At 39.1% G+C, this 15,690-nt stretch overlaps 1 protein-coding gene across 3 annotated transcripts in view; it reads right to left on the bottom strand.

The window, feature by feature from the left end:
- The window catches only part of LOC128699816 (TP53-binding protein 1), a 75,836-nt gene extending 65,391 nt beyond the window's left edge, over positions 1–10,445 (bottom strand). For all 3 annotated transcript variants that reach the window (XM_053792568.2, XM_053792569.2, XM_053792570.2), the window contains exons 1-2: positions 10,287–10,445; positions 5,372–5,546 (exon numbers count right to left, since the gene is read on the bottom strand). In XM_053792568.2, the coding sequence (XP_053648543.2) occupies positions 5,372–5,546 (175 nt within the window). In that variant the 5' untranslated portion in view covers positions 10,287–10,445. The remainder of the gene's footprint in view (positions 1–5,371; positions 5,547–10,286) is intronic.
- Between the last annotated feature and the right edge of the window lie 5,245 nt (positions 10,446–15,690).

The raw sequence follows: 15,690 nt of genomic DNA, 5'->3' as shown, positions 1-15,690 counted from the left end.
CACAGAATATTACCCACATCTTAACAATAAATTACTGAATTTACATCACCTTCAATTACGTTAGGTTTAGTTAGGCTAGACTGCTGTCTAGTTTTTTTTTTTTTTTTCAACAAGTCGGCCATCTCCCACCGAGGCAGGGTGACCCAAAAAAGAAAGAAAATCCCTAAAAAGAAAATGCTTTCATCATCATTCAACACTTTCACCACATTCACACAATCACTGTTTTTGCAGAGGTGCTCAGAATACAACAGTTTAGAAGTATATACGTATAAAGATACACAACATATCCCTCCAAACTGCCAATATCCCAAACCCCTCCTTTAACGTGCAGGCATTGTACTTCCCATTTCCAGGACTCAAGTCCGACTGTCTAGTCATCACCAATAAATGAAAAGCAACATACATTTTCCTGCGAGAATGATGGTGCGCTTTTTTGTTAATGTATGTAAACTAATTATTTTATGTTGATTTTCATTTACTGGAGTTGTAGCATATTATAATTGGTTAATTTTGATTGTTAGACAACATTCTAACCTAATCAAACCCAATCTAACTTAACCCTTAAATGGTCCAAACATATATATATACGTTTTTTCAACATTTGAAAGTATGTAAAAAATGTAATCTTCTTTCTTGTTTTACATTTGAAAATGTGTAAAAAACTTTTAATTTACATTTTTTTTTGTTATATTTGAAAATATGTAAAAAAAAGGTACATCTACTTTTGGAGCACTACGGATTTGAACATCGATCTGTTTGGACCGTTTAAGGGTTAAAATAAACATCGTAAATCCTGAGTCATTGTCAATATGATGAGGGTAAAATTCTTGTGACGAATCCACTCCTGAAGCCTGTAAACAAAACAAATTTTCTAATTGGTCATGAAGAGTAAAAATCCAACAGTTTTACAAGGAGATGAAGAGAGCCAAGTGCTCTACTATGGACGCAATCTAACACTTTCACTTTTTACCAAAAGATGTTTAATTTTTCGTATATCTCATATACATACGAATCTACCCTAGAGTTTGAGGGACTTTAAAAGGACTTCAATAACTGTAATGTGAAACATTACACAAATAACCCTCACATAGGAGAGAGAAGCTGAAAATTTATAAGAAAAGTATTGAAAAACCCCAAAAAATAGCATAAAGTGTAATTTGTGATAAAAATACACTTGGTCCAAACACTTTTTGAACATAAGAACACAGAAGCACTGGAGTAGATTTACTTGCCCATGCTAGGCAGGTCCTACTCGCACACGACTATTACACAAGACTATGTAAATAGAGGAGCCTTTGAATGTGCGGAGAGTTCATGTCGCTTAGGAAAAGATTCATAAGGTACTGAAGATTACATGTATATAATAATGATTTTATTAAGCTGAAACATGAATGGTTTGTCACAATTGTTTACCAGCTGCATCAGTAGTTAAATACAGATGCTCCTTGCTTTAATATGGTTCGACATACAATATTTCGACTTTACGATGGTGTGATAAAACTTTAAAGCTTTTTTTTTGTACTGTGCAGTACTATACATTTATTGACTGGATAAACTTGTATTCATTTATTTACTTTTCAATACAGTGGACCCCCGCATAACGATTACCTCCGAATGCGACCAATTATGTAAGTGTATTTATGTAAGTGCGTTTGTACGTGTATGTTTGGGGGTCTGAAATGGACTAATCTACTTCACAATATTTCTTATGGGAACAAATTCGGTCAGTACTGGCACCTGAACATACTTCTGGAATGAAAAAATATCGTTAACCGGGGGTCCACTGTACTTGCATTTATTTACAATATTTATTTATTTATTTACTTATTCAGTGACAATAGTTATTTATCATATCATTCACATTTGACTTAGGATACTTTCAACTTCCGATAGGTTCATCAGAACATAACTCCATAGTAAGCCGAGGAGAAGACATCCGTAAATTTCATGCATAGAGTGCATGTTTTTTTCGTAGAAACCTAATAAACAACTGAAGATCTATTACTGATTGCATATATCACTCATCAGCAGTTACCCCATGTCTATTTTAATATTACAATTGTATTCACATGTACACTGAGGAACCAGGCAGTTGCCAGGGACCTCATTCCTCAGTCAGCAACATACTATACCAGGAATGCCACTCAATCTGAAGCTGAAACATCAGGGGTGCATTTTTTGTAAAGGTTGAAACATCAGGAATGCAATTATTTCATAGACTGGAACACAAGAATGCAACGTGCTCACAAGTTTACATAATTCATACAAATCCATAACTGCAAGGAGTGTAATCTGATTGCAAGTTTATAGATTAGGTGCTTAAATAATACTCGAATTGTACATACAGAAAGATCTCTCATAAAACTCCCTACATAGTGTGTCTTTGTAAATGCAACTTAAAGTCCAACAAAATTTAATAGTACATGGAACGGCCTTCATAGCACATGCTATTTAATTTTGGATGTAATTTTTTTTCAATTACATTTGCAAAAATCACTATATAGACTAGTTTTATGAGAAAGCTCTCCATGGATACTATCAAATATCATCAATATTTTAAAACTATGCACCGTAGCTTGTGGAAATAAAAGATTGCGTGTTTGTTTAAAAAAAAGTAACACTGGATTGTTTTACAGTTAGTATAGTTATAGGTTGGTTAGTTTCAGGACAATATTTTATTACACATTCTAATCAAAACCCATTGTTACAAAGAATTTTGGGCAGACTAATTCTAAACCTTAAAAATTACTGAATTATAGATCTAGCACATATAACAAGGCTGTGTGTGATAAATCAGGATTTATATTTTTATACGCACTGTAAAAGTTGAAATTTTTTTTAGAAATAACTTAACACAGTTTGACCGAGTATAATGTTTATATGGAAGAGAGCAGGTGCTGCATATAGTCCTGAGTACTGTACTACACCTTATTTTCTTCATCCATTTTTTGTGTATGCTGTAGACTATCTACTACTCATGAAATCCTAATAACACAATTGCAAATAAACTATGGAACAGGTGAGATTTGAACACATGGTGAGCGAGTCATACAACTCCAGGCCAGTGCATAAGCCACTGGGCCAGCTGGTTACAATAAAAAATATACCTAGCTGGATGAATCTTATTATAGCCAGCTGGCTCAGTAGCTTACACACTGGCCTGGAGTTTTACAATTCACTCGCCATGTGTTCAAACCTTGAATGTTCCGTGATTTGTAGTCTTTATGTATACAGTGGACCCTCGACTAACGCTATTAATCCGTTCCTGAGAGCTCATCGTTAGTCAAAATTATTGTTAGTCAAGTTAATTTTCCCCATAAGAAATACAGTGGACCCCCGCATAACGATGGCATCGCATAGCGATTTTTCCGCATAACGATTACTTTTATCGCAAAATTTTTGCCCCGCATACCGATTAAAAACCCGCATACCGATTTTCGTCCGAGACGCGTCCAATGTGCCCTCACATGTGCCGGCCGTCCCATTGTTTACCAGCCAGCCTCCGCGGTAACATCCAAGCATACACTCGGAATATTTCGTATTATTACAGTGTTTTCGGTGGTGTTTCTGGAAAATAAGTGACCATGGGCCCCAAGAAAGCTTCTAGTGCCAACCCTGTGGTAAAAAGGGTGAGAATTAGTATGGAAATTAAGAAAGATTTTGAAGGGTTTGGGGCTAACCCTGAGAAGCCTATGCCAGTTGTGGAATCCATTGTGCCTACTTCAAAGATTAAGGAAATGTGTGCAGAGTGGTTTGAACTGCAAACCTTTATAGATGAAAATCACCCTGACACAGCTGTTGCAAGCCGTGCTTGTGACTATTTCAATGACAATGTTATGGCCCATTTTAGGAAAGTCTTGAAGAAACGGGAGGTACAGAGCTCTATGGACAGATTTGTTGTGCGACAGAGGTCCAGTGACTCTGAAGCTGGTCCTAGTGGCATTAAAAGAAGAAGGGAAGTAACCCCAGAAAAGGACTTGCTACCTCAAGTCCTAATGGAAGGGGATTCCCCTTCTAAACAGTAAGAAGATAATGCTCTCCCCTCCTCCCATCCCATCAATCATCACCAGATCTTCAATAAAAGTAAGTGTCATGTAATTGTGCATGCCTTTTTCAGTTTGTGTGTATTAAAATTAACATTTCATGTGGTAAAAAAAATTTTTTTTCATACTTTTGGGCGTCTTGCACGGATTAATTTTATTTCCATTATTTCTTATGGGGAAAATTAATTCGCATAACGATTATTTCGCATAACGATGAGCCCTCTTGCACGGATTAAAATCGTTAACCGGGGGTCCACTGTAATGGAAATCAAATTAATCTGTGCAAGACACCCAAAAGTATGAAAAAAAAACTTTTACCACATGAAATATTAATTTTAATACACACAAACTGAAGAAGACATGCACAGTTACATGACACTTACCTTTATTGAAGATCTGGTGATGACTGATGGGATGGGAGGAGGGGAGAGTGTTGATGGTCTTAGTGTTTAGAAGGGGAATCCCCTTCCATTAGGACTTGAGGTGGCAAGTCCTTTTCCGGGGTTACTTCCCTTCCCTTTAAATCTCTCAAACCAACCTTTGCTGGCCTTAAATTCACTCACATCACCACTAGTTGCTGGCATTTTTTTAATTAAATCGTCATGCAACTTCCTAGCCTTTTCACATATGATCGCTTGAGAGATGCTATCTCCTGCTATCTGTTTTTCGTTTACCCACACCAATAAGCGTCTCTCAACATCTTCGAGTACTTGCGATCTCAGTTTCGAAAACATAGTTGCACCTTTGGCAAGAACAGCTTCCTTGATTGCCGTTTTCTTGGCCACAATAGTAGCGATGGTTGATTGGGGTTTTGTGTACAACCTGGCCAGCTCAGAGACACACACTCCACTTTCATACTTAGCAATGATCTCTTTCTTCATATCCATAGTAATTCTCACCCTTTTTGCTGTAGGGTTGGCACTAGAAGTTTTCTTGGGGCCCATGGTGACTTATTTTGCAGGTGCAATCACTAAAAAGGCTGTGATAATATGAAATGTTCCGATTGTATGCTTGGAAGCGACTGCGGTGGCTGGCTGGCTTGTAAACACTGGCCAGAAGTGGACGCGTCTCAGACGGAACTAATAGTGTTGGTCGAGTTTTTTAGCGCTAGTCGAGGCAAAAATTTTGCGTTAAAATGTATCGCTAGTTGGATTTATCGTTAATCGATGCCATCGTTGGCCGAGGGTCCACTGTATTCTTCATTTACTTTCTTTTTTTTGGGGGGGGGTGAAATCTACCTTTCGAGAAGCTCCTGGCTTTAAGGAGTCTGAATTTCAAGGCTATACTTATGTGCATGCACAAACAAGGAATTACTGCAGCTGACGTACCTGTCCCATGCTGTTCTGTCATGACACCAAGTAACGAGGCACTGTCCTGTGAAGGTGACGCCATATCAATATCCTCCTGTCCAGGTGTCGAGGGCACCAGATCAGCCACATCATCATCATCGTCGTCATCATCTATTGTCTGGCTGAGGCTAGCTATCCGCCACTCATCAGCCATCTGTATATTTTAAGAAGAATATATGGTAGTAACTGAATGCTGGTCATTGGCAGATTTATATGATGAAATATAGTTTACATGATTTACCACCGACTGGGTTTTACATTAGATGGGGTAAATATGCGAGTGCAAACAGGAAGCACGTCTTTCTTGTGCTCAGGTACACGTAATAACCTAGAACAACCCAAAAAAAGTCAAGACAAACCAATCCTTCCACAGCCTTTAAAAACCAACAATCCCAACAAAACCAGTTTAATCCATTAAACAAATACATGTAACAGGATCACATTACAGGACCACAATGGAAATAAACCACTGACTTCTTTGGGTTATCCTGGAGGGTAATTTACACACACTACTCTCTCTGTTACTTTATGTTAACTTTACATTACTGTAACATTAGGTTACTTTACTTTGTTACTTTAACTTCATGTTACTTTACAATACTACTTAGCTACATTACTTTTGCTTTACATTACTTAACATCAACTACTTGATGAGTGACATTACTCGTAAAGGAAAAAAAATATTTCTTGTTGGACAAAAGTCCACACAAAGTTACACAGAAGTAACACAGAAGTTTACACAGAAGTAACACAGAAGTAACACAGTAGGTTACACAGAAGTAACACAGACATTTATGCAGAAGTAACACAGTAGGTTACACAGAAGTAACACAGAAGGTTACACAGAAGTAACACAGAAGGTTACACAGAAGTAACACAGAAGGTTACACAGAAGTAACACAGTAGGTTACACAGAAGTAACACAGAAGATTACACAGAAGTAACACAGAAGTAACACAGAAGGTTACACAGAAGTAACACAGTAGGTTACACAGAAGTAACACAGAAGGTTACACAGAAGTAACACAGTAGGTTACACAGAAGTAACACAGAAGATTACACAGAAGTAACACAGAAGTAACACAGAAGGTTACACAGAAGTAACACAGAAGTTTACACAGAAGTAACACAGAAGTTTACACAGAAGTAACACAGAAGATTACACAGAAGTAACACAGAAGTTTACACAGAAGTAACACAGAAGTTTACACAGAAGTAACACAGAAGGTTACACAGAAGTAACGCAGGTTACACAGAAGTAACACACGTTTACACAGAACACAGTAGGTTACACAGAAGTAACACAGTAGGTTATACAGAAGTAACACAGTAGGTTACACAGAAATAACACAGTAGGTTACACAGAAGTAATGCAGAAGATTACACAGAAGTAACACAGAAGTTTACACAGAAGTAACACAGAAGGTTACACAGAAGTAACACAGAAGGTTACACAGAAGTAACACAGAAGGTTACACAGAAGTAACACAGAAGGTTACACAGAAGTAACACAGTAGGTTACCCAGAAGTAACACAGTAGGTTACACAGAAGTAACACAGTAAGTTACACAGAAGTAACACAGTAAGTTACACAGAAGTAACACAGTAGGTTACACAGAAGCAACACAGTAAGTTACACAGAAGTAACACAGTAAGATACACAGAAGTAACACAGTAGGTTACACAGAAGTAACACAGTAAGTTACACAGAAGTAACACAGTAGGTTACACAGAAGTAACACAGTAGGTTACACAGAAGTAACACAGTAAGTTACACAGAAGTAACACAGCAGGTTACACAGAAGTAACACAGTAAGTTACACAGAAGTAACACAGTAAGTTACACAGAAGTAACACAGTAAGTTACACAGAAGTAACACAGTAGGTTACACAGAAGTAACACAGTAAGTTACACAGAAGTAACACAGTAAGTTACACAGAAGTAACACAGTAAGTTACACAGAAGTAACACAGTAAGTTACACAGAAGTAACACAGTAGGTTACACAGAAGTAACACAGTAAGTTACACAGAAGTAACACAGTAAGTTACACAGAAGTAACACAGTAGGTTACACAGAAGTAACACAGTAAGTTACACAGAAGGTTACACAGAAGTAACACAGTAAGTTACACAGAAGTAACACAGTAGGTTACACAGAAGTAACACAGTAAGTTACACAGAAGTAACACAGTAAGTTACACAGAAGTAACACAGTAGGTTACACAGAAGTAACACAGTAAGTTACACAGAAGTAACACAGTAAGTTACACAGAAGTAACACAGTAAGTTACACAGAAGTAACACAGTAAGTTACACAGAAGTAACACAGTAAGTTACACAGAAGTAACACAGTAAGTTACACAGAAGTAACACAGTAAGTTACACAGAAGTAACACAGTAAGTTACACAGAAGTAACACAGTAAGTTACACAGAAGTAACACAGTAAGTTACACAGAAGTAACACAGTAAGTTACACAGAAGTAACACAGTAAGTTACACAGAAGTAACACAGTAAGTTACACAGAAGTAACACAGTAAGTTACACAGAAGTAACACAGTAAGTTACACAGAAGTAACACAGTAAGTTACACAGAAGTAACACAGTAGGTTACACAGAAGTAACACAGCAGGTTACACAGAAGTAACACAGTAGGTTACACAGAAGTAACACAGTAGGTTACACAGAAGTAACACAGTAGGTTACACAGAAGTAACACAGTAGGTTACACAGAAGTAACAAATTCATACAGACTTTGGAGAAGTATACTTAAAAGTTAAATAAAAGTTTACATAGAAATTTGAGTTTACTTAGAAGTTACATATTAGTCTACAAAGAAGTTCGCATAGAAGTTAACATAGAAGTTAATATTGAAGTTAACATTGAAGTTTACATTGAAGTTTACATAGAAGTTTACATAGAAGTTAACATAGAAGTTAACATAGAAGTTAACAGAAGTTAACATAGAAGTTAACATAGAAGTTAACATAGAAGTTAACATAGAAGTTAACATAGAAGTTAACATAGAAGTTAACATAGAAGTTAACATAGAAGTTAACATAGAAGTTAACATAGAAGTTAACATAGAAGTTAACATAGAAGTTAACATAGAAGTTAACATAGAAGTTAACATTGAAGTTAACATTGAAGTTAACATTGAAGTTAACATTGAAGTTAACATTGAAGTTAACATTGAAGTTAACATTGAAGTTAACATTGAAGTTAACATTGAAGTTAACATTGAAGTTAACTTTTATGTAAACTTTTATATAAACTTTTATGTAAACTTTTATGTTAACTATGTAAACTTTTATATAAACTTTTATGTAAACTTTTATGTAAACTATGTAAACTTTTATGTTGGTTTAGAAAGACACGTAAGCAAACACTATAACATATTTATTAGAAAACGTTTCGGTCCTGGGACCTTGATCACTTCTAACATACAGAGGTAGAAAGACATTATATATATAGGCGGAGAGTGAGGTGTGACGCACGTGACCTGAGGAATGTCATAAGAACATAAGAATGGAGGAACACTGTAGAAGGCCTACTGGACCATGCGAGGCAGGTCCTTATCAAAACAACCTCTGCCTATGATGAGGACGGGTAGACGATGAAATCATGTGACTCCTGTGTTGTTGGGTTGGTGCTGCTTAAGTATCATGTATGCCAATGTTTTTGAAATTTTGTAGTTTCCAGTGTTGCGTTCTATAGTGTCGGTGACGGCGATTAGTGAGGCTTCTAGGCACCGTCGGCGTCTGAGGTCTGGTTCGGTGAGAACGAGTTGTGCCTCGTTCCAGTTCATCAAATGCCAGACCTCAGACGCCGACGGTGCCTAGAAGCCTCACTAATCGCCGTCACCGACACTATAGAACGCAACACTGGAAACTACAAAATTTCAAAAACATTGGCATACATGATACTTAAGCAGCACCAACCCAACAACACAGGAGTCACATGATTTCATCGTCTACCCGTCCTCATCCCGTCTACCCGTCCTGAATAAAGATTCCCATATCCTGCATAAGTGTCTCAATCTTCAACTTGTCGGTTTTTCAAACCATTCATCACACACATAGGCAGAGGTTGTTTTGATAAGGACCTGCCTCGCATGGGCCAGTAGGCCTTCTACAGTGTTCCTCCATTCTTATGTTCTTATGACATTCCTCAGGTCACGTGCGTCACATCTCACTCTCCGCCTATATATATAATGTCTTTCTACCTCTGTATGTTAGAAGTGATCAAGGTCCCAGGACCGAAACGTTTTCTAATAAATATGTTATAGTGTTTGCTTACGTGTCTTTCTAAAGCAACTTGTCGGTATTTATTACAAAGGTTTATACCAAACTTTTATGTTAACTATGTAAACTTTTATGTTAACTATGTAAACTTTTATGTTAACTATGTAAACTTTTATGTTAACTATGTAAACTTTTATGTTAACTATGTAAACTTCTGTGTTAACCTCTATGTTAACTTCTATGTTAACTTCTGTATTAACTATGTTAACTTTTATGTTAACATAGTTAATACAGAAGTTAACAGAGGTTAACACAAGTTTACATAAAAGTTTACATAAAAGTTTACAGTCCATTTAGTTACAGTTTCGACAACTAAATTAGAAACATAATTAAATAAGCAAGAGTAAAGCCATTTATTACATTGTCTTGCTCTGTATTAACACTTAATACACTGCAGTAGCCGGGTGCTTGAGGGGCGAAACATCGCATCGAGAAACCCCCAAGTGCTGGAAACGTGTCTTAAACCCCAAGAGATATAATGGTAAAAACGAGGATGAAAAATATTGAATATTTAAAGCAGGGAGAGAATCAACAATGTCCGTCCCAGGTCACATCTCCCTCCATTATTAGCTGTTAACTCCACTATTACCTCTACTCTGGGCCTCCAGGGAGTGCAGCAGCCTCCACTCCGGAGGCGTGGAGTGCTGGAGGGCCTCGGAGGAGGCTAAATGGAGGTAAAATAGGTGGAGGAAGACTATGGCGTCCTCCCACCTGCGTCAACACTCAACTTGTTTTCATATGGCGCCTCAGGTCACGTGACCTCCACACATATCACCCTAATATTCCTTATTTAACCCTAATATTCACCCCCTGGGACGTATTATCCACCGGAATATTTCTCCCGGTGGTTTTTTCCATATTTCGGTGTGGTTTATTGTCTCTATGATGGATTTTGAGATGAATTATCAGACATTATGGATCCCGATACCTGGTTTCAACGTTCCTTTAATTTGATGCTAATTATTATAATCATGGGGAGCGCTGAACCCGTAAGGATTATGCAGCCAATTAATGCTAATATGGTGTAGGCTTTATTATTATTATTATTATTATATTATTATTATTATTGTCAAGTAAGGAGAGAACAGTAGAGGCCAGAATATAATGTAGGAGGGGCACACACCTGCTTTGTCAGGAGGCAGGTGTGGGAGGCACACACCTGCCTTGTCAGGAGGCAGGTGTGGGGGGCACACACTCGCCTTGCCAGGAGGCAGGTGCAGGGGGGCACACACCTGCCTTGTCAAGAGGCAGGTGTGGGGGGCACACACTCGCCTTGTCAGGAGGCAGGTGCATGGGGCACACACCTGCCTTGTCAGGAGGCAGGTGTGTGCCCCTCCTACATTATATTCTGGCCTCTACTGTTCTCTCCTAACTTGATAATAATAATATTAATAATAATAATAATATAATAATAATAAAGCCTACACCATATTGGCATTAATTGGCTGCATAATCCTTACGGGTTCAGCGCTCCCCCATGATTATAATAATTAGCATCAAATTAAAGGAACGTTGTCAGGAGGCAGGTGTGGGGGGGCACACACCTGCCTTGTCAGGAGACAGGTGTGGGGGTTCCTGCCTGCTTTATCAGGAGACAGGTGTGGGGATTCCTGTCTGCTTTGTCAGGAGACAAGTGTGGGGGTTCCTGCCTGCTTTGTCAGGAGAGGTGTGGGGGGCACACACCTGCCTTCTCAGGAGGCATGTATAGAGGACACATCTGCCTTGTCTAAAGGCAGGTGTAAGGGTTCACACCTTTCTTGTCAGGAGGCAGGTGTGCAGGACACGTCTTCCTCAAGAAGAGTTAACTTTTTATAGAGGAAAGCACTAAACCCATAGGGGTCTTATAGCACCTGGGGAAGGGGAAGATAGATCCAATTCCTTGGATCAAAAGCTCCCCTTCATCAGCATGGAGGAGGGGAGTTAGGTTCTGGGCTCCTCTTGTACAGCAGGTTAGGTTCTGGGCTCCTCTTGTATAGCAGGTTAGGTTCTGGGTCCTGCTTATACAGCAGTTTAGGTTATGGGCCCCACTTATACAGCAGGTTAGGTTATGGGCCCCACTTATACAGCAGGTTAGGTTCTAGGCTACTGTAGGGCCCCACTTATACAGCAGGTTAGGTTCTAGGCTACTGTAGGGCCCCGCTTATACAGCAGGTTAGGTTCTAGGCTACTGTAGGGCCCCGCTTATACAGCAGGTTAGGTTCTAGGCTTCTGGAGGGCCCCGCTGAGACAGCAGGTTAGGTTCTAGGCTACTGTAGGGCCCCTCTTATACAGCAGGTTAGGTTCTAGGCTACTGTAGGGCCCCGCTTATACAGCAGGTTAGGTTCCAGGCTACTGTAGGGCCCCGCTTATACAGCAGGTTAGGTTCTAGGCTACTGTAGGGCCCCGCTTATACAGCAGGTTAGGTTCTAGGCTACTGTAGGGCCCCGCTTATACAGCAGGTTAGGTTCTAGGCTACTGTAGGGCCCCGCTTATACAGCAGGTTAGGTTCCAGGCTACTGTAGGGCCCTGCTTATACAGCAGGTTAGGTTCTAGGCTACTGTAGGGCCCCGCTTATACAGCAGGTTAGGTTCTAGGCTACTGTAGGGCCCCGCTTATACAGCAGGTTAGGTTCTAGGCTACTGTAGGGCCCCGCTTATACAGCAGGTTAGGTTCTAGGCTACTGTAGGGCCCCGCTTATACAGCAGTTTAGGTTCCAGGCTACTGTAGGGCCCCGCTTATACAGCAGGTTAGGTTCTAGGCTACTGTAGGGCCCCGCTTATACAGCAGGTTAGGTTCTGGGTCCTGCTTATACAGCAGTTTAGGTTATGGGCCCCACTTATACAGCAGGTTAGGTTCTGGGTCCTGCTTATACAGCAGTTTAGGTTATGGGCCCCACTTATACAGCAGGTTAGGTTCTGGGTATAATTGAAAACCACTGCATTAGCGAAACATCATAAAGGGAAGGACTTTAAAGCAGAGCACTGTAAAGCAAAGCATTGTAAAGCAGGCCCTACCTGTAGATAACTAGGAACAGAACAACTGATAATTTATTCTAACAACTTTTTTTTAAATTGTTCAGAAATAGAGTTCCATACCCCCATTATTTGGTTCCAATACCCCTCAAGGGTTATAGATACCCCAAAATAAGAACCACTGATATAGAGGGTTTATATGTATTAAGAACAAAAAAGGCACAATACCGTGACTGGAACAATACACAAATAACGTGCACATAGGAGAGAGGAGCTTACAACAACGTTTGTTTGACTTGGACCATTTACAAAGTCACACTAAGAGAAAGGAGAGGTTAGGTTAGGTAAGGTTTGCCAGGAAACAGGACAAGTGTTTCCCGACGCGGGTCTTCGTCAGATAATGACCAGATGTTGGAGCTTTTGGTCATCTGACTGGGGCCTTCCACTGGCTTACTGGTCCACCATTTTAAAAATTATGATCATAGTTATAACCACTGTTGTATATATACTACACAGAAAGGAGAGGAGAAGGGGGCAGTATACATAGGCCAGCTGACAGGGACGGGACAAGAGAGGTATGTAGTAAGAAAGGAAGTAGAGAGGTAGTAGCAGAAGTAGTGGAGTCAGGCAAAGGCCAAGAAAGAGATGGACTGCAGGAGAACTAAGGGGCCACAAAGGGTAAGAATAAAAACAAAGGGTGGGAGAATAAAGGACCAAACATCCAAGGCAGAAGAAAGAAAACCCAAAGAAGAAAAAGGCAAAAAGAGAAGGGGAAGAGATGAAAAGAAAAGGAGAAAAAAAGAATCAGGTTAAGTCATGGGTGTTCTGAAGTTTGGAGCATTTTGCAATGCAATGTAATGGAAAATGAAGGCATCTACAGAGACAAAGCCAGGACTAAGATTCACACAGGGAAAGTTGTTTATAAGGGAGGATTCAACCAGATGGTGACTGTGAAAGTTAGAAGTAGGGTAGACAGTTTTAGCAGAAGACCAGTCAATAGGATGACTGTGATCTCCAACATGACAAAAAAGAGCTTTGTAAACGGTCCAAGACAGACCAAAACTTCGTCGTAAGCTCCTCTCTCCTATGTGCGGGTTATTTGTAATTTATATGTTTAAGATTGCAATCTGGCTACAAGGGTAGAGTGTCTGTCACTCAGTAGTTGAAGTATCCAGCATCTACCACTTCCACCCTGATTGACTTACAGTGGCCCTTGGCCTGTTAGGCAAAGCTCTCGCTTCACATGCTGAGTATCCGTGGTTTGATTCCCGGCCGGGTGGAAACACTGGGTGTGTTTCCTTACACCTGTTGTCAGTTCACCTAGCAAGCAAGTAGGTACCTGGGTGTTAGTCAACTGGTGTGGGTCAAATCCTGGGGGACAAGATTAAGGACCCCAGTGGAAATAAGGCAGATAGTCCCTCGATGATGCACTGCCTTTCTTGGGTTATCCTGGGTGGCTAACCCTCTGGGATTAAAAGTCCAAATGAAATCTTACCCTATCTTATCTTCTCGTGTCTGAAATACTGAATTTTTTATGTTTTCTTCTGCAAATTATAGTTACAGTATAGTGTGTGGTTACATTTACAGTACAGTGTGTGGTTATGGCAGTTGATGGAGTCAGTCAATCTTGTCAATTCATTTCATATCCTTTTATAATTTGTATTAGTATTATTATATTCACTGGGAAACTTTAAAACCAGTGGCATCTCTAAAGACAGACAAATAGATAAGTGGGAATACACATGCTGATAGCCAGACAGACGAACCACAAGAGTAGAAGTGAGGCTTCTGGAGATTTTCTAAAACTTATCCTGATAAATAATTTCTTTGTACAATAAATAATATATTAAACAGAAAAAAAATGACATAGAAGGAATGGGTAAGGCAAAGAGATGTAGAGAAAACACTGACAACTAGGATATAGAGAAAGGAAAAAAAAATTCTTTATTTCAGCACACCGGCTATATTCCACACAGACAGGGTGACCTAAAAAGAAAAGGAAATGTTTTTCTTTTTAAATTTAGTAATTCATACAGAAGAAGGGGTTACGAAAAAGATAAATACGAATTTATATTATGATTATTATATTCAATGGAATACAGAAATCATACAATATCTAGGGCTTTAACCCTTAAACTGTCCAAATGTAGATCTACATTTGCGTGCGTAGCACTCCAACCTTGATTTTCTCCATAAGAAACAATGTAAAAAAAACGTAAATCTACGTTCGGAGCGCTACGCGAGCAAACGTAGATCTACGTTTCGACAGTTTAAGGGTTAAGCTTGTCTGAAATGCTCTGCATAGCCATGAGCTTTCAACATACATTCAAGTGTCACCATCTCTGTATAACAATGTATTGTGTAAACTTGTATCTATACAGTGGACCCCCACTTTACGATTAGCTCCCAATGCAACTAATTATGTAAGTGTATTTATGTAAGTGCGTTTGTACGTGTATGTTTGGGGGTCTGAAATGGACTAATCTAATTCACAATATTCCTTATGGGAACAAATTTGTTCAGTACTGGCACCTGAACATACTTCTGGAATGAAATAACATCATATACCGGGGGTCCACTGTATTTGTATAAGGAAATGCTCAGGCATGTTAGTGGCTTTCTTTGTGCTTAACACTATTTTATTACATGTAAATCACACATTGCATACTATGCAAAGAAATAAAAAATTGAGTTTGAATTTGAAGGACAAGATAACTCAAGTCAGGAAACAGGTGGGATTTAAATCCACGACACACGAGTGCTAAACCTCACAGGCCGGTGAATTTTAGGACTTGCCATGGGTTCAAATCCCATCCATTTGGTGATTTGTTTGCAATTGCGTTACTGCAATTTCACGAGTCATTATGGCTCAAATTCCAGCCTCAAGGTGAACGTTTATAGAAATGAATGGTTAAGAAAAACGCGTAATCAATCACTAGGACATACATATTTATTAGATAATGTTTTGGTCTTGGGACCTTGATGATATTAGAAGTGATCAAGGTCCCAGGGCCGAAACATTTTCTAATAAATATGTCCTAG

Source organism: Cherax quadricarinatus, chromosome 81 (genome assembly GCF_038502225.1).
Source record: "Cherax quadricarinatus isolate ZL_2023a chromosome 81, ASM3850222v1, whole genome shotgun sequence".
NCBI classification, from domain to species: Eukaryota; Metazoa; Arthropoda; class Malacostraca; order Decapoda; family Parastacidae; genus Cherax; species Cherax quadricarinatus.
This window is presented reverse-complemented; position numbering and strand designations above follow the sequence as displayed.